Source organism: Calonectris borealis, chromosome 2 (genome assembly GCF_964195595.1).
Source record: "Calonectris borealis chromosome 2, bCalBor7.hap1.2, whole genome shotgun sequence".
NCBI classification, from domain to species: Eukaryota; Metazoa; Chordata; class Aves; order Procellariiformes; family Procellariidae; genus Calonectris; species Calonectris borealis.
In genome coordinates, this window is record NC_134313.1 from 38,116,041 (window position 1) to 38,139,019 (window position 22,979).

At 42.8% G+C, this 22,979-nt stretch overlaps 1 protein-coding gene across 2 annotated transcripts in view; it reads right to left on the bottom strand.

The window, feature by feature from the left end:
* Positions 1 to 22,979, bottom strand: part of SULF1 (sulfatase 1) — a 61,252-nt gene that overhangs the window by 32,816 nt on the left and 5,457 nt on the right. For both annotated transcript variants that reach the window (XM_075141680.1, XM_075141681.1), the window contains exons 2-4: positions 16,189 to 16,340; positions 13,956 to 14,125; positions 554 to 704 (exon numbers count right to left, since the gene is read on the bottom strand). In XM_075141680.1, coding sequence (XP_074997781.1) covers positions 554 to 704; positions 13,956 to 14,125; positions 16,189 to 16,340 — 473 coding nt within the window. The remainder of the gene's footprint in view (positions 1 to 553; positions 705 to 13,955; positions 14,126 to 16,188; positions 16,341 to 22,979) is intronic.

Consider the following 22,979-nt stretch of genomic DNA (forward strand, 5'->3'; position numbering starts at 1 on the left):
ATGTCTCTGGGGGAAGATCTTTGGTCATGGTGCTTGATTTTTGAACAAAAAGTCGTGCAAAGTACACCTAATAGTTCATGTATCACGTTACCTATAATTAGCTGTACACTGCGTTGCCTAACTTCTGCAAACACTAGCAGACTGACACCTGAGTTGCTGTGATTTGCCAATTCCCAGATTTCAGCTGAAGGATGAACTGTGAAGGGAGTGTGTGAAATGAATAGATGTTGTCATGTGTGCACCTGTGTCTATCCAAGTGTACACGCAGGTGATGCATCTTCTGTTAATACCAGGCTTTATATTAGGCCCAGTGACTTTCCCCTTTTAAAAAATCATCAGTTTATTCACCCAGCAATTGAAAGAAGCAAGCGAGGAGCTTGGCACTATGTTGTAGTGAACATAAACAGAATTCATTTCTACTGAGGATATGTGGAGCAATTCTTTGTAGCCCAGAGGCTCTGCCCAGGCTGTGGTTGCTGAAGGTAAAGAAAGAATTCATTTAATTTTGTATTTGACTAATAAGATTGTATTCCCAGTAGTTTCTTGAACTCACTCTTTCCATAGAGTCATCAACTGACATCAGGGTCTGAAGCCTTTTGCGCTGCAAGACATTTGTAAACTCCATGTGGATAGGCAGCATGGGCCCCGTGTACTGCATGATCCAGTGCTTATCCATGTTTGGTGCATAGTTATAGCTGGGAGTGCTGGGAAGAAAAGAAAGGATCTGAAAAGTTGTGCAGCATCACAGGCATCAGAGGAAGGTGGGAACTCCTCTAACACAGGAATAGCCAACAAATGGTTAAATCACATATAACATGTAGTAGCTGGTATTCCTAATGTAAAAAATATCACAAACACCACTTCAGTGGCTTCCAAGCTTCATTGGTTCATAAATTACTTCCTCAACGTTTTTTAACTACTTGCTTTCTGAACTTTCTTTCAGGCTCAAAGACCACTACCAGATCCATGTTAATATTGGGATACGCCAAAACCTATTTCTCAAAAGAATCTGTAATCGTTAAAAATGCTCATCTGAATGATGCATCCCATAAAGACAAGTAGAAAAATGAAGAAAGTCAGAGATCAAAGATGACTACTTCCCCTTAGTATTAATGTAAATTGCCCTGATGCTTCCAGTGGGGAAATTACCTTTATATTAGCACAAGTTCAATGAAACTCACAAAAAAGATATTTTCCTGTGAGATAAAGAAATTTAGTACTCAGTACTAAGATAAGAACAGTAACACCGGTGTTACCAGTGTTCAAGATGCCCCACAGAGCAAAAGCACTGCCTTTTTTCCCCTCCCCATCACCAAAGGTGAGTGCAGGCATTGTCAGGACCCTGAGTACAACCCCCTTGGGGCTGGCAGCCTGGGCGCAGGGTCAGCTCTGATACGAAGCCGTGCTGAGGCTTTGAAGGGGAGAGCTGAGGAAGTGCTGCAACCAGCACCGTTGACTCCAGACTCACATTCAGTCTCCATCACTTGCCCTTGGTCCTCACCTGAGCTATGTCCCAGTGACACCCAGTGATGTGGTAGATGTGCAAATTCTGCACATACCAAAATAACATTTATTTATACACTAAATACTGTTGAGGTGTTATTTTTTTTATGTGAATACAAAGCACAGTACATTACCAACATAACATCAACTATGACAACAATATTGAACAATATTCAGCAATACTGCTATCGATACGGGTACTAAGAAGGAGTATGGCACAGAGTCCTACTGAAGTAAAGAATGATGCTTTAGGAGTTCACACAAACATCAAAGGAAAGTTTTAAGAGAGGTGTTCTATCCACAGCTGGTGAATTTTTGAAGGATATCATATAAGAAACAAGATTATATTCACAGATATATCACCTCTAAAGAAAAGGTACTGCAAAAATTATGCCAAGTAAATTTGCTATACAGATTTGCACAGTACAAAAGCTTTCCATCAATCTTCCTTTTATACTTAACATACATGACAACTAAAAGGTGAAGAGAAACCAAACAAAATCCATGTCCTGTAATGGTTTCACCTACGTATGACCACTTTCCTTCTCTAACACTTGCAGAATCTAGGCTTTGAGAATCTAGGCTTTGCCATTTTAATGAAGGTCTTTGGGTTTTATTTTTTCCCTGTTTCTAATACACTGCAGTACGTGATACATGTATTACAGCATTACCTTTGAAAAATAAACATAAATAGAAAATGAAAAAATGCTGTTGTATGATTGGATTAATTTGATTCCTATGGTTCTTTTTTCAGTTTATAACAAAAATACAATTCAATATTAATTTATTGTTTAGATACTGATAATTTTAATATGTGCATTACCCAAAGCTATGTTTTCCCCATGGAGATGTTTATGTGTAGTTGTCCTTTCGTAAGAGGTAGCACTATACAATATCAGAACATTGTATACCGATAACTTAAAGTCACACCTTTGACCAGTCCTTCATTTAGCTTTCATTTTTCTTGACATGGTTGTATGTGATCACAGAACGGTGGAAGCAGCTAATTTTACTGAAGCAGGTTTTTTTACTGTATCAGCTATAGTACGTATGACATATAACTATATATTCCGAGGATAAAAATTGGCTGAATGGACAACGTAATAGACTGATAGTCAACTGCAATAAATTAATGCAGTCCACATTTTAATTGGAGATTATTTTTGAGAATTTAGGTAGAATTTGAGAAGTATGTGTGCTTCTAGTACATACAGCTAGTTTTGACTAACCTACTTAACCATTAGCATCAAGGGAAAACAGAAGTGAGACAATGGTACCACAGGATTTGTGAACATTTCTTTGAGTACTTCCTTCTGAAGAAGCATGGAAAGGTTAGCAAAGACAAAGATAAAGCGAAATTCCTTTTCTGCTGGAAGTTCTTTTATTTCAGGTTGAAAAGTCAAAATTTTGACATTTCCCATGGTAGAAGTCTGATTTTTCAAAGGAATGTGGAAATACTACCACAAAATTAATGAAACTGAGCCCAGGAGCACAGTTCTTTAGATTGTTGGCTAGCCAGCAGCCCTAGCAGATGGACTGATGGAGCCCTAGACCTTGAAGAAGCAAGTCTTGGGAGTTTTGGTCACCTATCAGGTATTAGGCACATTGACAGAAAAGGAGGACACTTCCAGTGCAAAACTTTCCTCGGTTTCTTTGGAAGTTGTCAAATGAGATGTTTTCCCATGAAAGAGCTCAGTTTTGATTAATCAGCATTTTCCAGCAAAACCCTGCTTTTTTTCAGCGGACTCCTGAGTGCCCCTGCCATGGAGGGATGAGGTGGCTGTGAGCCGCGCTCAGCCGGCAGCGCCGTGACAGCCTGCCGCTGTGCCAGGAAGGAGAGCCAGCTGCTGAAGCAGGCTCAGGTCTCATGTTCCCAGGCCATTGTCAGAAGCCTCCTCCACATAATGGACAGTCTTTAAAAGCAGCACTCAAAGGTTTAGCAGGGCGGTTAAAACCTTTCACAGACACTTTCCAAATGCGTTTTGAATTCTCTGGGTGAGAAATGCAGTAGGCAGAGAGTGAGCAGAATTTTCCTCCCAGACAATTCAAGCAACAGGACCTTCTGTGAAATATCCAGTGCCAGTGACTGATGGGGAAATGTGAAACAGGGGTCCAAAGTGGAGGAGAAAGAGTACTAGGGAAGAGACAGAAAAGAATCAAGAAATCCCACAGCTCGTCTATGTTCGCTGCATACCCCTGTTTGTTGTGCCTTGCAGAAATCCACCAGAACGGCACTGCTTGCCAGGCACAAGATCTGACATTGCCCTCAGATCTGTCTACCTTTTTTTGTGTAAAACAAACAAACAAACAAACACACAAAACAGAGGTGAATTCTGGGGAGAATATTGCTGATTTCTGAAAACCTTTCCAAGTAGACAGACCTCTTCCTTGTCAGTGATAACTGTTTATCACAACATTTTTTTCTTGAAGCAGTCAGAGATATCAACTAAGTGTTCAAGTGTTATAAGCCCTTGAAAGTCATCATGGCACAGTCTGTCACCATTTCTATTCTTCCATTTTTGGGAATGGCTTTGCTCTGTATTGACAAGTACTGCTGTAAAGTAACACCGACATCTACATTTCCTAGATTCCTCTTAGCACTGGGAATATAAAGTTGAAGATATGTACTGTGCCTTCTGTTGCCTCTTCTCAGTCATGGAGGCTATCTTGTCATTTAGAATCATAGAATCATAGAATAGTTTGGATTGGAAAGGACCTTTAAAGGTCATCTAGTCCAACTCCCCTGCCATGGGCAGGGACATCTTCAACTAGATCAGGTTGCTCAGAGCCCTGTCCAACCTGACCTTGAATGTTTCCAGGGATGGGGCATCTACCACCTCTCCGGGCAACCTGGTCCAATGTTTCACCACCCTCATGATAAAAAATTTCTTCCTTATATCTAGTCTTAATCTAACCTCTTTTAGTTTAAAACCATTCCCCCTTGTCCTGTTGCAACAGGCCCTGCTAAAAAGTCTGTCCCCACCGTTTTTATAAGCCCCCTTCAAGTACTGAAAGGCTGCAATAAGGTCTCCTCGAAGCCTTCTCTTCTCCAGGCTGAACAACCCCAACTCTCTCAGCCTTTCTTCATAGGAGAGGCGTTCCATCCCTCTGATCATTTTCGTGGCCGTCCTCTGGACCCGCTCCAACAGGTCCGTGTCTTTCCTGTGCTGAAGGCTCCAGAGCTGGATGCAGTACTCCAGGTGGGGTTTCACCAGGCAGAGTAGAGGGGCAGAATCACCCCCCTCGACCTGCTGGCCACGCTTCTTTTGATGCAGCCCAGGATACGGTTGGCCTTCTGGGCTGTGAGTGTGCATTGTCGGCTCATGTTCAGCTTTTCATCCCCCAGTACCCCCAAGTCCTTCTCAGCAGGGCTGCTCTCAATCCCTGCATCCCCCAGCCTGTATTGATACCAGGGGCTGCCCCGACCCAGGTGCAGGACCTTGCACTTGGCCTTGTTGAACCTCATGAGGTTCACACGGGCCCACTTCTCGAGCTTGTCCAGCTCCCTCTGGATGGCATCCTGTCCCCCAGGCCTGTCGACTGCACCACTCAGCTTGGTGTCATCTGCAAACTTGCTGAGGTGCACTTGATCCCACTGTCTATGTCACTGATGAAGATATTAAACAGTACTGGTCCCAATACGGACTCCTGCAGGACACCACTTGTCACTGATCTCCATCTGGACATTGAGCTGTTGACCACTACCCTCTGGATGCGACCTTCCAACCAATTCCTCATCCACCAGATAGTCCACCCATCAAATCCATATCTCTCCAGTTTAGAGAAAAGGATGTTGTGGGGGACCGTGACAAAGGCCTTAGAGACATCCAGATAGACGACATCTGTAGCTCTTCCCATATCCACTAATGTAGTCATGCCATCATAGAAGGCCACTAGGTTGGTCAGGCAGAACTTGCCCTTGGTGAAGCCATGCTGTCTGTCTCGAATCACCTCTCTGTCCTCCATGTGTGTTAGCATAGCTTCTAGGGGGATCTGTTCTATGATCTTCCCAGGCACAAAGGTGAGACTGACTGGCCTGTAGTTCCCCGGATCTTCCTTTTTTCCCTTTTTCAAAATGGGGGTTATGTTTCCCCTTTTCAGTGGGAACTTCACCGGACTGCCACGACTTCTCAGATATGATGGATAGTGGCTTAGCAACTTCATCCTCCAGTTCCCTCAGGACCGATGGATGTATCTCATCAGGTTCCATGGACTTGTGCACTTCAGGTTCCTTAGATGGTCTCAAACCTGATCTTCTTCTACAGTGGGTGGCTCTTCATTCTCCCAGTCCCTGCCTTTGCCTTCTGCAGCTTGGGCGGTGAGGCTTGAGCACTTGCCAGCGAAGACTGAGGCAAAAAAGTCATTGAGTACCTCAGCTTCTCCATATCCTGGGTAACCATGTCTCCCATTTCCTTCTGGAGAGGGCCCACATTTTCCCTAGTCTTCCTTTTATCCCCCATGTACCTATAGAAGCTTTTCTTGTTGCCCTTGACCAGGTTTAATTCTATCAGGGCTTTAGCTTTCCTAACCTGACCCCTGGCTGCTCAGACAATTTCTCTGTATTCCTCCCAGGATATCTGTCCTTGCTTCCACCCTCTGTAGGCATCGCTCCTGAGCTTGGAGGAGGTGATTCTTGAATATAAACCAGCTTTCTTGGGAAAAGCTCAGGAGCCATGCATCCCAACAAAGAGGAAGTCAGGCAAAAATGTCAGGCTCAGCCACCTGCCACAGGAGGTCCTCCCCCTGGGCACGCGTTGTGCAGGCAGGTCTGCCGCCTGTCCCTGCCCCAGGAGAGAGGCCCAGGCACTCCCTGCAGTCTGAGGTCTGCGCTGCAGCCGCTCCCTTCAGCAGCTCCGTCTGGGCGGAGGCATCGGCCACCGCTGGGGCAGGTGGTGCAGACCCCAAAGCCGGAGCCGTGGCCTTTGCTCTCAGACGAGTGCCCACCATTCTGCCTTGAGGGTCAGGGAGGAGGAGCGCCCTTGACCCGCGCAGATGGTCACAGAACGTTGCCCGGTTGCTGGGTTATGTGTACTCCAAGTCTCCTGCTCGGCCCGTGGAATGCTCTCCCACGCGAACTGCTGTGCGAACTGCCGCGCCACGCCCTAGCTGACGTGCCACGCCCTGTGTGCCCGCCCTGTTGGCAGCGCTCCCTGGGGCTGCCTTTGGTGGGAGTGGGGGGTGGCCATTGATCTGTGGTCAGCAGACGGTGCCAGGTACCCCGTTATTTTCAGGCTGTCCATGGCCTCTAAGTCTGGCAAGGAGCTACTGCTCACCCGCCTGTTGGGCCTTGCTGGGCTGCCCCTGAACAGCTCAGATGCTGCCCCAGCGTGCAGTAAGGGGCAGTTTCTGATTTCAAGGTCGTTCTTGCTAGTTGACCAGCAAATAGTAAAGCACTTAAACTTCTGAACGTGTGCCCGGAGACTGACTGAGTGTTCATTTTACATGTTACAAAAATAGATAACAGGAAAAAGTGCTCTCCTTCATGTAGGTCGGTTCTAAAAAGACCAGCAACATACTACATGAATATTAGATCTGTAGAGAGGGTAAGGATTGAGAGAGCAAATGATTACTGTACTAAAAAGGAACAGTATTTGTCATTCTTGTAGGCTGTACTAGCTTGGGCAGATCTAGATCGCTCAGTTGCTCACTTGTGTTTGTCCAACACACACTTGTGCAGAACTTACTACACAGAGACTTCTTGGCACTCCATGACATGTCTGTTCTGGCCCTGGGCAGGACGCTGGAAGATGTCAGGTTCATAAAATTTCAAACTGATACCTTCAGTTTAACTAACAAAAAAATCCCAAATACTTAACAATAACAAATGCTGAACCCAGTCATGCACTTTCCCATAAACGCATTCTCAGAATGAGAAAAATAATTCACCCTGAGATTTTGTAATCATTCACCTATGTGAATAAATTTACAGAGAAATCATTCCATTTTATGTGCACATCTGCAAAAACAAAAGAAGTAAATTAGTATTAGTCTTCTCTAGCCTTAGATTACAGTCTCCTCAGGAAAGGCGTGACTTGTGTGGTTTGAGTTCTGTTAGCACTTAATGTCTCTGCATCAACGTGCATCGTTTTGTTCATGCTATGTCATGGTAATTGCATTCACTGTCTATTTACCACCTGTTAAACTGCAGCAAGAAAGCCCACAGTGGTGATAACAAAGTGTTCTATAGGTTATGGAAGGAGTAAATATCTATAAGCACTAGCACACTTTTCTCTTTAAGGAAAGATTCACCATGAAATCTATAATTTATTTATCTGTAAGCATTGGTTCAAATAGACAGTTCGAGTTACGTTGAGATGAAAGCAATTATATTAGCATTCAGCTTTGTGGCCTGAATCCAAAAGTTCTCAATAACCTTCAGTTACAGGAACAATCAACATTTCATATCACACATTTCAATTATTCTTACTGACAACATATTTACTATATTTGCATATTTAATTTTTAAGTTTAAAATAGAGAATGCATCTTATTTGGCTTCTAAGGTACCACAATAACTTTAAGTTAAGCAACCCAAAACAATGGATGCTTGTACTTGAGGACATATTGAAATGGGGTCCTCAAATAGCAAATCATTCAGAAATGAATTACACTATCTTCTACTAGTAACTGGATTGCTTTTTGTGTGATATTTAATGAAACAAATGGAATAAAGCCCTTCTGCAAATCATTATTACAAAAAGATACTTTACAGGTTAAGAAAGGAATGGGAGATTCAGCTTGGCTAATGCTGTTTACACAGTTGCGGTATCTGTGTGGAAAAGAAATAAAGCAGAGTACAGCATGTTTTAAGAGCTCCCAGAATTCAGTGTAACTTTAAATTAACATTTGTTTTCTAAAAGTTTGATCTAAACATATACATTTCCATTTCAGATGGGTTCATATGGAAAGAAACAAGCACGTTTACAAACATTTGCTCAATTGCTCATACTGAAAATCTGCGTTTGCCTCTATTTACAATCTCCTAATTCCCTCCTGTGAAAAAAAATTATGTTCACAAAAATACTGCCTAAAAATGTTGATTGTGAATAATTCCATAGAGTTCTCAGGGGTATTTATCCCAAAAGTGTTTGGCTAATCTTCTGTTTGGATTGGGAGTCCTCCAGTTAGTGTAAATAATACAGTACTTATATGCCCCAGGAACATTTTCGTTTCATAAAAATAAAAGTCAAGAACATTTAAAAATAATACCTATGGTAAAACTCATTGTGAAAAATGAATGGTTTCTGTACAAAATTAACACCTATATTATTCTTTGAAATATGATTAGCAAACATTGCATAAGTGGTCATGTTTCTTCAGAAAAAGAGTAAATAAACAAAGGAAGCAAATCCTTTGTTTCCAGGGAAAGTAGACTTCCAGGTTTAGATACTGTTCTTGGAAAGCAGGAAGCCTAGGTTCTGGACAAAATTAAAAGTCAAAAAAATACGACCAGTATTAATGTGAAGATGAATTTCATCATTCTGTGTCTACTTTCACTGCCTTTTAAAAGAGGAATCTTTTAAACCCAGGGATATTTATATATCTGGGGATGTGAGGTATGAAAGTTTCACTCCTGAAGTGTAACACAGCCACTATATTTTGGAATAAAGAAGAAAAAAAAAGTTGTTACCCCTTAAATATAACACCTTTTTATTTTAGGAAAAATTATTTGTTGCTGCTGCAGAAGTTAAATGTGTAACTAGAATCTTACCACATTTCTATATCACGCTATTTCTTCTAGTCCGGTTTAAAGTCACACTCTCAATGATGTATGTGATGATTTTGATCATTTATCTCTAAGTCAGGAGTCCAAGTGGGCCTCAGGTCAGCTGTGACAAGACACACTGACATGTCAAGATTCATTACTGATACAAAATGTGTGATCCTACTCTAATGGATAAGTGTTCACGTTGCAAGAAATACCACTGTAGCTGGCAGATGTTTGATACTTGGCCTCAGTGACAAGAAGGCACCCTGAATACAGCCATCTTGCACCCCAAATGCACAGTTAAGACTGCCCTGGGGATCTGGGGGTGCAACAGCATTGCTCTTCGTGCTTCACTACTGCAAACACACCACTACCGCCAAACCTGGTTGTTCAGCACCTTTCATACTATCTTTAAATGGAAATTTAAAGCTCTGCCTTTCATATCATCTACCTTTTCTCACATTACCTTGGGAAGCTTTCTGATCTCTTCCCAGATACCATTTCTAGCTGCTCCCCCTAAGGTATTTAGCCTGGCAATAGGATTGCTTCCAGGTAACCATAAAATTTGGTTGTCAGTCCTCCTGCCAGCCCAAGGATCTTTGACTCAGAACAGCCGGCAGTGTTTCAGATTTCCATTTTTTACGTTTTTCAGTAAACCTGCCTCCCGCAGATTTTTGCTTCTAATGTTTGTTTACTTTGCAGCTTATAAACAGCTTAGGTCTGATTCACAGCTCCCCTAAGACTGGTTCACACTGGAAGGTAAAGGGAAGTTAAAGGGCCAGAGGCCCTGAGCATAAATGAGAATTCAGGCTTTCATTAGAGCATCCTTTGAGTCAGAGCTTTCCTGCTCAGCTCTCTGATGGAACAAGATTCCCCTGTAACGGCTGCCAGGGACACCTAGAGAACCATCTCTTGTGGCATAACTTCATATTTAACAACAGCATTCCCAAAGGTCTAGCAACCCCGTTCCCCAACAGATGATGTTCATTACCACAGCAAAAATCTATGTATTGCTTTCATCTAGTACATCTTCTCCAGTCCCATTTTCTTCCACAGAAATAACTTCTGGGCATAGCTAGAGTACATGCATTCGTATGATTTATTGATTTATTTTCAGAAAATATATCACTCATTATGGTGATAGCAGCCAGCATAAACTTTCAGAAATATTTTTAGGTGTCAGAAATATTTTTAGGTGTCAGAAATAGGACATGTTTTAAGGAGAGGAGAGGTGGGAGTGTGGGAGGGAGAATGGACGCTTAAGAACAATCGAGAGTGTCTGCTGCTTCCAGTATGATATAGTCTGTTAAACTGGAGCTAATGAGAATTAACAGGGATCACTTAAAATTAATGATTAAACAGTGTACACATCATTACATTTCTAGTCCTTGTAAGACTTTTCAGGCCACTCCAGCAGGTTGTTTGTGCTGAGGAGGATGGGACTGTAAGGTAATGATGGCATGTTAATTCTTCCTTTTCTTTTTGGCTTTGATGGGTTTTTCATAAACCTTACGGGCTTTGCTGCTGCATTCATTTGATTGTCGTCTTTCCTTGTTCTTAAGTGGGGAAATGAGACCAACGGGCACCCGCATTTGAGGGCAGAACTCTCCCTGAACTGAAGTATTTCCTGCCATAGCCGCTCCCCTCTGCGTACGCGCAAGTGGAAAACTTCTTCTAAACAAACTTCTGGTGTGTGTTTTTTTAAAATTCATAAAGGCAGTATTTCAATCAAATGATAGGCACTTTACCAGCAAAGAAATGTCACGTAATTTAAGGGCCTGCTTCAGCTACTGTCCTTTAAGCAAAACTTCCCCTCACATGTGGTTGACAGGCTATCTTAATCCTTGGTTTGTAGGTATAACCTTCCATCTCAGTTTGTAAAGCCAGCAAGCAGCTTTTGACCTGGTTTCCCTTCTTTGTTGGAGGGAGGCGTTACAGTAACATGATATAGCAACTACATTTTTAAAAACAAAATCCAAGGTCAGATGGCTGTCACCCAAGGTCAGAAAGAAAGAGATTCAAATGGTGCTTGACCACCAAGGAAGAAAACCTAAGGGTTAAATGTTCGAATTACACAAACCTTGGCAGGAGGGATTTTATTTGTTCTTGTGCTGTTTTCACAGGGAGCACCAAATATTTCTGTGAGAACTGAACTTCTTATATCTTTTAGAGCATGTTGCTAATATTTTTGCTAGAGAAATCAGTTATTTGGAGGCTTCAGCCCCCCAGATTGGCAGTTTATCTTCAGTTTGTCTCATTTCTTAGTCTGCAGACTGAATTCTAACACATGCAGTCAGTCAGTGCAATAAGAAACACAAAACAACCCATAAAGGATCTCTAGAGAAAAAACTCTTTACAAGAAGGTTGCCAAGAAATCAACAACACCAGAAGACAAGAAGCACAGCTAAGTCTCATATTCTGGGCTATTTCACAAGTAACCTAGCAGAGCAAGGTATTTAGACTCCAGGAATCCATGCAAATAAAAATTAATTTACACAAGCACACTCAAATGAAACTAAGCTTGCAAATAGATAACTAGGATTTTCTCTTGATCTTTGCAGGTGATGTGTAACCTGCATAAGGTGAAGGGGTGGTTAACATTTTGGAGACTAACTAAACCCATTGGTTCTAGCAGTGCAAGCTAGAAAACAAGTAAGCTGAAAACACCAAGGAGTAGAAAGTGTCAGGAGCATGATAAACCAATGCAAGTTCTTACAGGCACTCTTTTGTCAGAAGACAGTGAGCATGGAGCCTAAAATGAGTTGCTTTGGCCTGGGGAGAGGTAGGGTGAGATACAATGATTCAGTGCTTTTCTTCCAGACATGGTCCCCACAGCTAAGCGGAAACAGTTTGAATCCTACCCTCCTGTATGATGGATAGTCCCCCAGCAAACAGGATGGCTTGCCTGAGGCCAGGCAATCTGTGCCACTAAACGGGAAGCAATCTGTTGAACAGAGCAAGAACAAATAGATATAACTCTCTTGCTATGAAAAGGGGTGATTGAAAGAAGACATGGGAGAGGTCCATTAAAATTGATGTAGTGACTATTCATCATTCTTCACAGGACGGGAAGCAGGGGACACTGGCATGGGTAAGCTCCAGGTTTAGAAGGAAAGAAAAGGCGGTCTCCGACGCAGGGGGTGACACTGTGGAACTTGTTGCCACAAGGTGGTGGGGCTGCCACCGCAGTTCAAAAAGAGATCAGACTGATGCAAAGAGAATGGGGCAGAGTGGCCTAGATGCTTCACCTGAGCTGGTGATTTTCAGAAGCTGGAAAAATGAGGAAAAGGAATCTCTCTTGTTTTTTTTTTTCCCCTAAGCATTCCCTGCTGCTTTCTACTGGAACACATAATTCCAGATACTGAGTTAGAAAGATCTTTCATACAACCCAATATGACAGGTTCTATGAGTTCATGTCTATCTTATTTTACCTTTAGGACATGAAAAGGTGATAGTAATTCTTCAGGATGATTACTTGAGAACCATTTTCAAGTGAATATTTACAAATTAAAGTATCAATCTCATCACTTCTATACACAGGTAGGAATTACCCTGAATATCTAAATAACTATGGAACATTGCTGACTGGTTTGCATTACTTGCAAAGACTAGCCTCAGGAATGTGGGATCGTTGAGAATATAGGGTAAGAAAAATATAGTTAAGAATGTAAGGTCAGGGAAAGTGGCATATCTAGAAAGTAGCCACCAATAAGAGGATTAAAAAGAGGACAAACTAACAAATATTTAACCATATGCCATGAACAGCAAATCTCTTTCTGGCCCCAACTAGTGATCAGTTTATGCATGCAGTTTATGCAGTAACTGCTACTCCTTGCAATTTTAAACTAGTTAATGTAACTACAAAAAACATCCCTGCATGTAAGCTACTGCAGTGTGTCCAAAATGCAATTTGTAGACCACAGAGTGAGCCGATTCCTCCTCATTTTCAGAGGCCAAATCAATGTACAAACCAGCTAAAATATTTTATTAAGTTTTTGACTGTGTGGAAGGAGGTGCAAAGACATTGTTTAAGCACAAATGGGAAGAGCGGTCCACATGCCCATGGTAGACAGAAGGGCGATGGAAAGCTTCCCTGTCACCTCACTGTGAAAAGGACCCAGAATATTGAAGTTATAAAGCAAGCTGTTAAATCCAGGACTATCCTCAGATTTTCATCTGGAGTTGGCCTCAGTTCTAGAAATAAAATGAAGAGTTCTTTTTTTTATTATAATATAATCACCAGAAAAAATTAAGCATGTTATTTAAAAATGCAGTCTAATAGGCTGCTTTGGGAATCAGCCAGATCTAGTCTATAAATAAATCTGGTGCACTCAAAAGCTACAAAAGGGTGTTTTTTCCTCTCAATGCATTCAGTTAGTTAGAGCCCAGGAAGCACGTATCTTAGAGGAAGACGAAGGAAGTAATATCTTTCCAACAGATCCTGACCCGTGTCTACATATTTTCAGGGTGTTGTAAGAAGCTGCCCTTACAAAGCCAAATACTGACCTTTTAATCTCCCACAACTTCCCAGGAGGAAAAGAGCTTCTCTCTGCTTTAATAATGGTCAGAGCTGTCACTCTCCTCCCCAAAAGGAGCAAGCACAGCAAAAGAAGCAAGCAAACATTCACCACTTACTACGGCTTTCTTATATTTGAATTCTCTGTCCCTACGCCTCTCCATAAACAAATACCTCACAAGAAGCAGATAGAAGGAGCGGGTCTGGCAGCGTGTGATTTTGACTTACATATGCTGTGAAGCGTTGGGGTAGAGCTCTGAGAACTGCGGTGCCGAATCCTCGGGGCCATGGGGCGCAGCGTGGCTGATGACCATCATTATGGGCCTATGGGGATATATCCTCTTAGACATTCTGAAGTAATTAATGCTCTCATTAGTGATTAGGTCTGTGAAGTAGTCCTGGAACATACGATTAACACAAAGCAAAAGTTACAAAGTGCATGATTAATTAGATCATGTACAATCATGTTATTATGTTATTTTCAAGTCCTCATTAAAGCTCAGATCAGGAAGTAAAAACATACCATCAAAGAGATGTATGATTCGAGGGAGCATAGGGGAGACTGAGCAGTAATTACTTTCTTAAGCAGGCGAAGCCACATAAAATGAGACAGTATTTTGCAAATCAGATACAACAGAAGGCATTAAGTAAATATGATTACCAAATTCTGTAATATAATGCTAAGTAACATTTAAAATGACAGACTCTACTGACAAAGATATGTTTCTTGAATTTCACTGATAAAACACTTTCACAAGATAATGGCTCCTAACTGCAAGAAATCATTGACTCTTGCGTTGGTTTTTTGTTTACATAAACATTTCTTGCGTGCTCTTTGTTCAGAGTATACTTTTGCATATGTACAAAGTGGAAGAAAGCTACAACAGGCAACAGATTGCAAAAATCTTTATCAAAGAAATTGCAAATGCGAATGCAGGGAGCAGTTGAATTCCTGCAGGCTCTGTTCATTTAATTGTGCAACTTTAAGCAGTGCAGCTGCTGAGATTAAGGTTGTGACTCGCTAATAAACTGGCTTAACCCACAGCCAAGGTGGCAAATGGAAGCCTACAAGGGGAAGGGAGGAAATGGAACTAAGAAAAAAAGATGAAAACTTAAATTAAACCACCTGCCACCTTGGAGCATTCACTGTTGGCCTGGAGGTCTAGTGCGAGCTTCATTGAGAAAGTGCTGAGACAATGTTTGTAATTTCAAGCACTTCCAGGCATGACTAATCATATGTTGTGGATTCGAGGCCCCGAACAGCTGCAAAAGCAGAGCCTGAGGGACAAGGTCTGTGTCGCATGTCGGTGCTAGGACAAGCCAACCAGCTGCAACCTCCTCGCTTGCCCACTCCCCGTCCCCCCTGCCCCTTCCCCTCTCCTGCAGCATGCTCGGAGCACACACGGTAGCCCTGGCTGCTACAATCCTTGCAGGGATATGGAAGAGGCAGCGAGTGACCCTTTGGCGTACAAAATGGGTAATGAGTGCAAGGCACCAGTGTTGTGATAATTTCTGGTTCTGTGGCCTGTTCAAGTGAAATGCCTGTATGACTGCTTTCCCAAAGCATCCGCTCCCCTCCTGTTTGCTGTTTAGTCTAGCTACGTACACAGGGTGTGTAAGGAATGTATAACTAACCGATATTCTTTATTTTCTTTTTTTTTCCTCTATATAAATATATAATTAGTATCATGTAATTTCTACGGGTGGGGAAATCAAAAACAGGCATCGCGAACTTCCAATAAAATCTCATTACATGGGTCAGAAACCACAGCTGCAACATCTGTATCATCTTCCGTGAGCTACAGTCTGAGGAAATTCCAGATTGCTTTCTGCACGCTGGAAAGTCTGCGATCTGCACTCGTAAGTTTTTCTGAGAAACTTCACGGTAGTGGGCAGGTCACCTTGGCATACTTGCCAAACTTTGTCAAGAGCACAAACAAGCTCTGAAGGTTTCCAAGGGCTGTGTTCTCGCGCTTATCTATTCTCATAGTCATATCCGGAGCCTGACACCACAGACGCAGAGCCTTTTTGTGTGTGTGTGCACTGTATAATGGAAAACAGCATTAACTAAGGTTTCTTATGTGGGTAACAACTGAAAACACTCAGCTAACTTTAAAGTTCAGTAGTGCAAGGGGCACAATTATTTTTGGGAAGGGCTTTATTTACTATTTGCTTCTGCCACAGAACCATCACTTTCTAGCAGAGAGAGGGAGGGAGGAAGGGAGGGAGGGAGGGAGGAATCACCAGCCTGTGCTGAAAAACCCTTAGAAACTTTCTTCCGTTGTGCGATTAATATTCTCACATGGAAATTGATCTGCAATGCCCTGGAGAGAAAATGACATCTCAATTTCTTGGTTGTAGTTGGTTAATTAATTAATTAATTAATTATCTGGTTAATTGATTATCTGAAAGTGATTTTTATTTGGATTAATGATGCAGCATTTATGTGTCTGGAAAATACCTTTGCATAATCAAATCCATGCTTCTCTTTGTTACCATTGCGAGAAATGGTGTAATTATAGAAGCGAGAGTTCTTCACTAATCCAACCCACTCTCTCCACCCAGGAGGGATGTAGCTGCCATTGTATTCATTGAGGTATTTCCCAAAAAAAGCTGTGAAGGTAAAAAAAAAAAAGAACACACACACACACATGAGGCTTTGCAATCCAAGTCTTTTAGTCTGAGTCAAAAGCATGCATGAATGAAGATAAAATGTGTTAGAATGAGTCAGAGTTGCTTTATCAAAAATGTTCTTTTTATACCTTAGAGCGTTTTGAAATTAAAATAAGTTATTTCCAGAGTTTTTATGAGAGTTGAAAACCTTCGTGACTTTAGGTTTTCTTCTTAATCTTTTGGAATCTAGTGCTCACGTGAAATATTTTCGGGGTTTTTTTTTAGAATGAGTATGTTTCTCTTGGTTTTCACTTGAAAATGGAATAAAAACTCAGTGCCCAGAGGAAACATCTGAGAAACACCTTGTGGTTTTAAGCAAGTCCTGTGATGTTTTGGAGCTCGGCTTCTGACTTTTGAATGTTTGGGCTTAGCAACCTGGCTATGTTTGATAAAAGGTCTGGGAAGTCCAGATCTCCATCCTGCTGGGCCGTGTTTGGGTAGAGCAAGAGGGAATCCCCACCTTGCTTTGCTACCACAGCTTCTCTAGGGCAAAACTAACGAAGAGACAAAGACTTGGAGGTCAACTACCTCTGCCTGGCCTGCCAAACTAAGTGTATTTTTTTCCATTAACTCCAGGTGACAAGTCAGAACCCACTCAGACTGAAACTTTCAGCCTTTGCCGTCAGGCCCAGGAGGGTTTGCAGGTGCTCCTGCCAATTCCTCTGGAAGGAAGTAAAAAGGAAAACAATCCCACAATGGAGTGGGCTCCCAGCTATCTGGGAGTTGTGAATCGCTTGTGCCAAAGATACACAGACACCAAAAGCTGGCCAACTGGCTTTGGGAGGGCGGATTAACGCTGGCATGGCAACCTGGCAAATGCAGCCGTGTTGCTTCTAGGGACAGATGGGTATGGAAGCTCTTTAGCTGCTTGTGTATGGTCTTTGGCCTGGATAAAAAAGTCAGTTTGGATGGCTCTGCCCTGCTTTTCCACCGCCTGGGAAGTGTGGTGACAAAACACCTGACTGGGCCTGCAACTTGGGTTTTTAGGGATTTATTAGCGCCGGTTCAGTCCCAGCAAGTTACCGGGCTGTCTGAGTAACTTCAGTGTTTGCATTTTTAATTTTCTTGAGGTTTACAAGCCCCTTGAGGGTCACCTGTGCCAGCAGTTCTGTCGCCCGTGTCCCCAGCACTCAGCACAAAGGTACACCCGGCGCTCACAAAATAAGACACCCCTGAAGAGGAGACCTCTTCCTTTCCAGGGACAGAGCTCCTCCGGGCGATAGCTGCCCACCTCACTGCACCCCTCGTGGTGCGCAGCCCCCGCCCTGGCTGCTGGCCCCGGCTCGGCCAGCCAGGCCTGCCCGCGGAGAGCTGCTGCCCAGCGTCGCTGCCTCAGCTGGGCTTCGGGACACACGTCAAACCCCCATACTTCTTTCCTGCTAGGAAATGAAATCACTTTGGAAAACCTCACATTCAACCTAGACACATTCAATCTAACCAAAAAAGCACATTTGTGGAAGGGCTTAAATTATTCAGATCTGATTGATGTGGGCATGGTGAACTTCCTGGGAAAACTGGTGGAAAAATCAAAATGTTCGTAATTAAAACTTGCCTGACGCAACATAAATATGGTGCAATTGGATCATATAACTGCCAACTGTCACTAACCAGAGGTTACAGTCATATATAATGTTACTTTCCTGTACCACGTGGAATGTGACATATAAACAAGTCCTACAGACACTAGACTAGGCTTCCAGCTCTTCCTCCCACAGCCACTCAGAAAGCAACCCAGCCGCTCTTCTTTTTTCTCCTGAGGCCAACCAGAAGTCAAGAAGCTTGAGCTGAAGAGGGTGACCGTGGGGAGGGAACATGTGCCCAGCACCATTGCCTCCCGGAATGGAAACCATACCTCTCCTCCAAGGCAGCCAAACTGGGTTAAACTCTCAGAGAGTCAGATGTCCAGGGAAAGTGTGAGGGTAAAGGCTGAAATACTGTGGGAAGGGAAGCCAAGGAAAGAGAAGAAGGGGAAGAGAAGTCAGAGAGAGACAACAGTGAAGTATGGGAGAGTGATGTGACTGAGAGAGAGGAAGCATTACCCAGCCAAGCAAAATCAAGGACAGTCTGTGGCTACAGGGGAGATCTGAGGTCAGCCCTCCTGAATGCCATCCCAGATCCATCAGCAGCTACCGCATGACCTTGGGGAACCTCTGCGTGCTGCGTTCATCTGTAAAGGACTCTACTGCCAACCTGCCTCCCACAAAGATCAGAGGCTTTCAAGCTGTGAAATGGAAGTTATGGCAATTTATCATCTAGGATGGTTTGATAGCCCCACCTATAATTAAGATTGACTAATACTGAGACCTGAACTCTGCTATTTACAGTCTTGCCAAACTTCAGTCATTAATGATGATAGTTTCCATGCTATCTGACTCAGGCTGCATTTTGGAACATTTTAGCCAAACAGTTCAACAATTTCCAAGAAAAAGGCTAGGGAAAAATAAATGGGTTTGCCCATTTAAAAACCATTGGCAAGTTTTTCTCTAAGAAGTTACAGTGTCTGTAGGTTTTGATGTAGTGCCTTTGTAAATACAGAGGTGGCTATGAAAATCTGTCTGAAAATGGTCAAGCTCTGAAAAATTGTAGCACACATAATCAGGAAAGACTTACTACAGCTTCTCAGTTTAATGTCACCATAAGGTGTTCCTTTATGGACCTGAGAAAGTCCCCACAGTTTCAGTTTTGGCACCAAAACAAAGAACAGTTACAGCTTCTTTCTCTCCTTCTCTCCTCTCTTTTGATATTCAGGCATTACCTGAGAGAAAGCCACCAGCATAAAATGCAGAGATGAAATTACCTGGGGCATAAGGACGAGAAAAGATAAACTGAATTTAGAAAAAGAAAGGGAGGCTTGGAGCTGGTGGGGGCCAATTCATACTGGAATTTCCTTGCTTTAGATTACTTAGTTTTCCAACTTTAATAATGTTTTGTTAGCTCCCCTTTGGCCCCCTGAACCCCATATTTTGGTGCATGTTATGAGACTTCAGATTGACAGCCTGAACCATTCACCTTTGTGTGGGCAATGATTTAGTATTTTATCATAAAACTAATCTCAGAGCTGTCAAGTTTTAAACAGCTCCTTGAGTGACAGTTTGCAGAAATAGATGTTTCCCCCTGTTGTAGATTAAACTAGTTCCCATGTCAAATGTACAGTAAAGCCCTGAATACTAGTAAAGCAGCAGAAGCCGCGATAATGGATCACGTTTGCCAAATTGCTTTGACCAAGAGTGGTTTGTTGGTCAAAAGCTCAGGAGGATATGAGTAATTAGGCAGATGAAGGGAAAAGCCAGGCTTTTACTGAAACACAAGAGTTGCGTCTCTTCACCGTGGGATTTTCTGAGTACCACTGAGTATAGGATAGGGCAAGTGAGTCAGAGCTGGAGCCCGGCACCAGCAGTTAGTGTCTGGCTCTTCACGCTCTGAATGAAGACAAGTGCCAGAGTAAAAGGAAAGCACATAGTGTCCACGGGGCCAAATAATAATCAGCAAGTAATCACGATGGGTGTCCTAGTTGTTTTTTGTCAGCCAGAAGATTGTAAACAATTAAAGCGCTATGGAACATGTCACGGAACTGCCCAGGAGCTGGCACCATGACGTGCAAATGTCCTTGCTGGATCTTCACATGCTTGGCTTGTAGAGTCAACCCACATCCTTAACTTAGCTGTAGCCCGACACTTGCTGAATTGCCCAAGTCTGAGTACTGACTGGGAATGCTCAGCTTTAGAAGCTGCTTGCGCTCAGCAGTTACAGGGTTTAGGAAGCCATTTCTGCTTGTAATTAATAAAACGGAGATTATGACTCAATGGGTAAAAGCCTCATTAAAAAGTAATGCCATTTCAAGGGACATCTTTTCATTATTGCGTGTAATGGCCCCCACAGGTATAACAGGAAAGATAAATGCTAATTTTTTTGCATTTTAATAAGACAGTTTTTATCTGCATTCTGGCAGTTTTGCTAACTGTTCCCAGGACACATTGTTATTTTTTAAACACTTGTAGAGTAGCTTAGTATATCAGAATAATTGTGTTCTGTGTGAGTATGTTCAATTAAGTTCATGCAAACAACAACACATGGCATGGTGAACAGTTATACAGACATTTATATGTCTCAGGAGTGGCTGCAGAATATACGTGTTTGGTATCTAATATGAATAGATGCCTTAATACGGGTTTTTGTTTTCCGTTTAGCAATTACCTAATGAGTCCTGAACTGGACCAAGAGATCCAGGGGGTTGCAGTGGGTGCAAGACGAGGAGAATTTGACCCAGAGGATCTCTGGAGTTTGAAACCAGGATATTTATGACTGAATGTGATTCAAATTCTCGTAATTCCCAGTACTTTTTTTCCCCGGTATTTTCTACAAGCATTTATGACTAACGTTTACAGTATTACACAATAGAATTAGTCTCCTAACTCCTGTCAGCATTAGTGGATTAGCATACAGGTGAATTGGGCTACATCCATTGGCGAGACATCTCTGCACTTCCACGGATCAAAGGACGTATATTATGTTCTACGCCCTTGTTATTTGTTGAGGCTTATGGGAATGTTTCCGATTTAAAACAAACCCAAACCTTCAAAAAGGCATGCTGCAGTAAGGTTTAGTCACCGTGACCCAGACAAGAGCTTTAAGTAGACAGCCCACTTCCTTTAACAAAGTCAGGAAACCATTTACGGGAGTTGCAAAGCACTGTTTATATGACATTTCAGGGCTGACACACAGTGATTCTGTGCTTCTGGGGACAGAGCCCAACAAAACTGCAACTTCCGGATTATTCCAGTAAATTCCTCCTTGCTTTCTTCCCATTATGCAAGCGAGAGATTCAAACCCAAGAAGTTTGATTTTTCCCTTCTGTTGAAAAATTACAGAGGATTAGTGTATCACGTCATTAAAGCGCAGAAAGCCAGTTCAGCATGCCAGCACTGCCTAGGAAATGAAATAAGCACTGTCCCAAAAATGCGGTGAGGAAACTGAGGCACCAAGAGGTTAACCTTCAGCTAGACCTAAGTCACGCAGGAGGCCTGTGGCATTGCCAAGAATATTATTCAGATTTCGCAGTTCCCAGTCTTGTAACTTAACCGCAGTCTTGTAACTTTTTCTCCAGCTTTGTGGGTCTTTTCCAGTTGCTGCCAGGTTTACCATTGTAACCAAAAAGAGCATTAAAGATTTTATAACTCAGCAGTTGCAAAAGGCATTAGCCTATAACTTGATATAGCAATCGTTAGCCTGGGTGATGTCTTTAACAAAGCCTGTATTATGGGCCAAGCTGGTAGCACTTTCCAGTATTGATGTTGTCTGACATTTCTCATTATAAGACCCTGTTTTCAGTTGCTTATAACTTTCTTATACTTGGACTGAAATTTTCCACACTGGATGTCTGCCTCAGGCTGAATTTTTTGAAACTTCTTAGCCCGAACAGTAGCCATCTTTGAGAACCGCAGTAATGGAAAAGGAATTGCATTTAACATCTGAAAAAAATTATGCGAGCTTTCATTTGATAGCACTTCCATGCTCTGCACTGAGAGCACGAACTCTGTCAAAGACATGATGGACTCTCTGTCAAGGAGGCATCTTTTATCATCCTGGTGAAAATCTGTCCAGAGTTTGCTCAGTTTTAAAAAAAACCCTGCAGTTTGTTGGTGCTGGAGATCTCGGCACCTCGGGACTTTATTCCCTGTCCACCTGTGAGTGGTGTCAGTAGGTGGGAGAAAGTTGATTGAAATGCAGAGAGCAGGAGGTGACCAGAAAAGGACATTGGGGAACGGCAGGAGATCCAGCAAAGGAGCTGAGAAGGGGGAAAAAGCAACGGGGGCTTAGGAGCCCAGGACTGGCAATGTCAACCGAGAAACTGGACCGTGAGTGCAGAAAGGAGAAAGAAGCTGACTGACAAGGCAAGGTGGGTGGGAGAAGTAGATTTACTGATCAGGCTGGGAAAGGAGATCGCTAATGGTAAGCGGTGGGAACAGGACGTGTCTGTCAAGGACTGACTGGAGCCAGGAGGGGAGGGAGGGTGGGAACGACTTGAGGACAGACAGGCCGGGGGACAAGGCTCAGAGCAGAGCTGGAGGTGAGGTCTGGCAGGGCCAGAAAACTGGGATGAGAAAACTGAAGAGTGGAGACTGCTCTGCCTGACAGGGTAGGAGCCAGAAGTGCTTTTGGACAGTGAGGAGGACACAACAATGCCTGAAACGACTCCTGAGTCTCACTAGTACCTTCTTTTCAGCAGACATCTGAAAACCTATAGCTGCTACCTCCAGCCCCCATATATGTGATAAAAACCCACTCTGCTTAGTAACTCAGTAAGAAAGCAGTAGAGTTTTGCAGAGGGGATCTGAGACCTCCATCCTTGCTGATGCGGATGCCAGCATCATGCCACTTGATAGAACAGTCTATCTTTTTAAACTGAGGAAATTTCACCCTCCAAAAAGCGATATGTAGTTAACGACTATCATTTGGCCACAAGAACAAGAGAGATGAAATAGTTACACAGGCAATATTCTACCCAGATTTTCCTAAACGAAGCACTTGAATGCGTAAACTTGCTAAAAATCTTTTACTGTATGGTTTTCTGTGCAATAT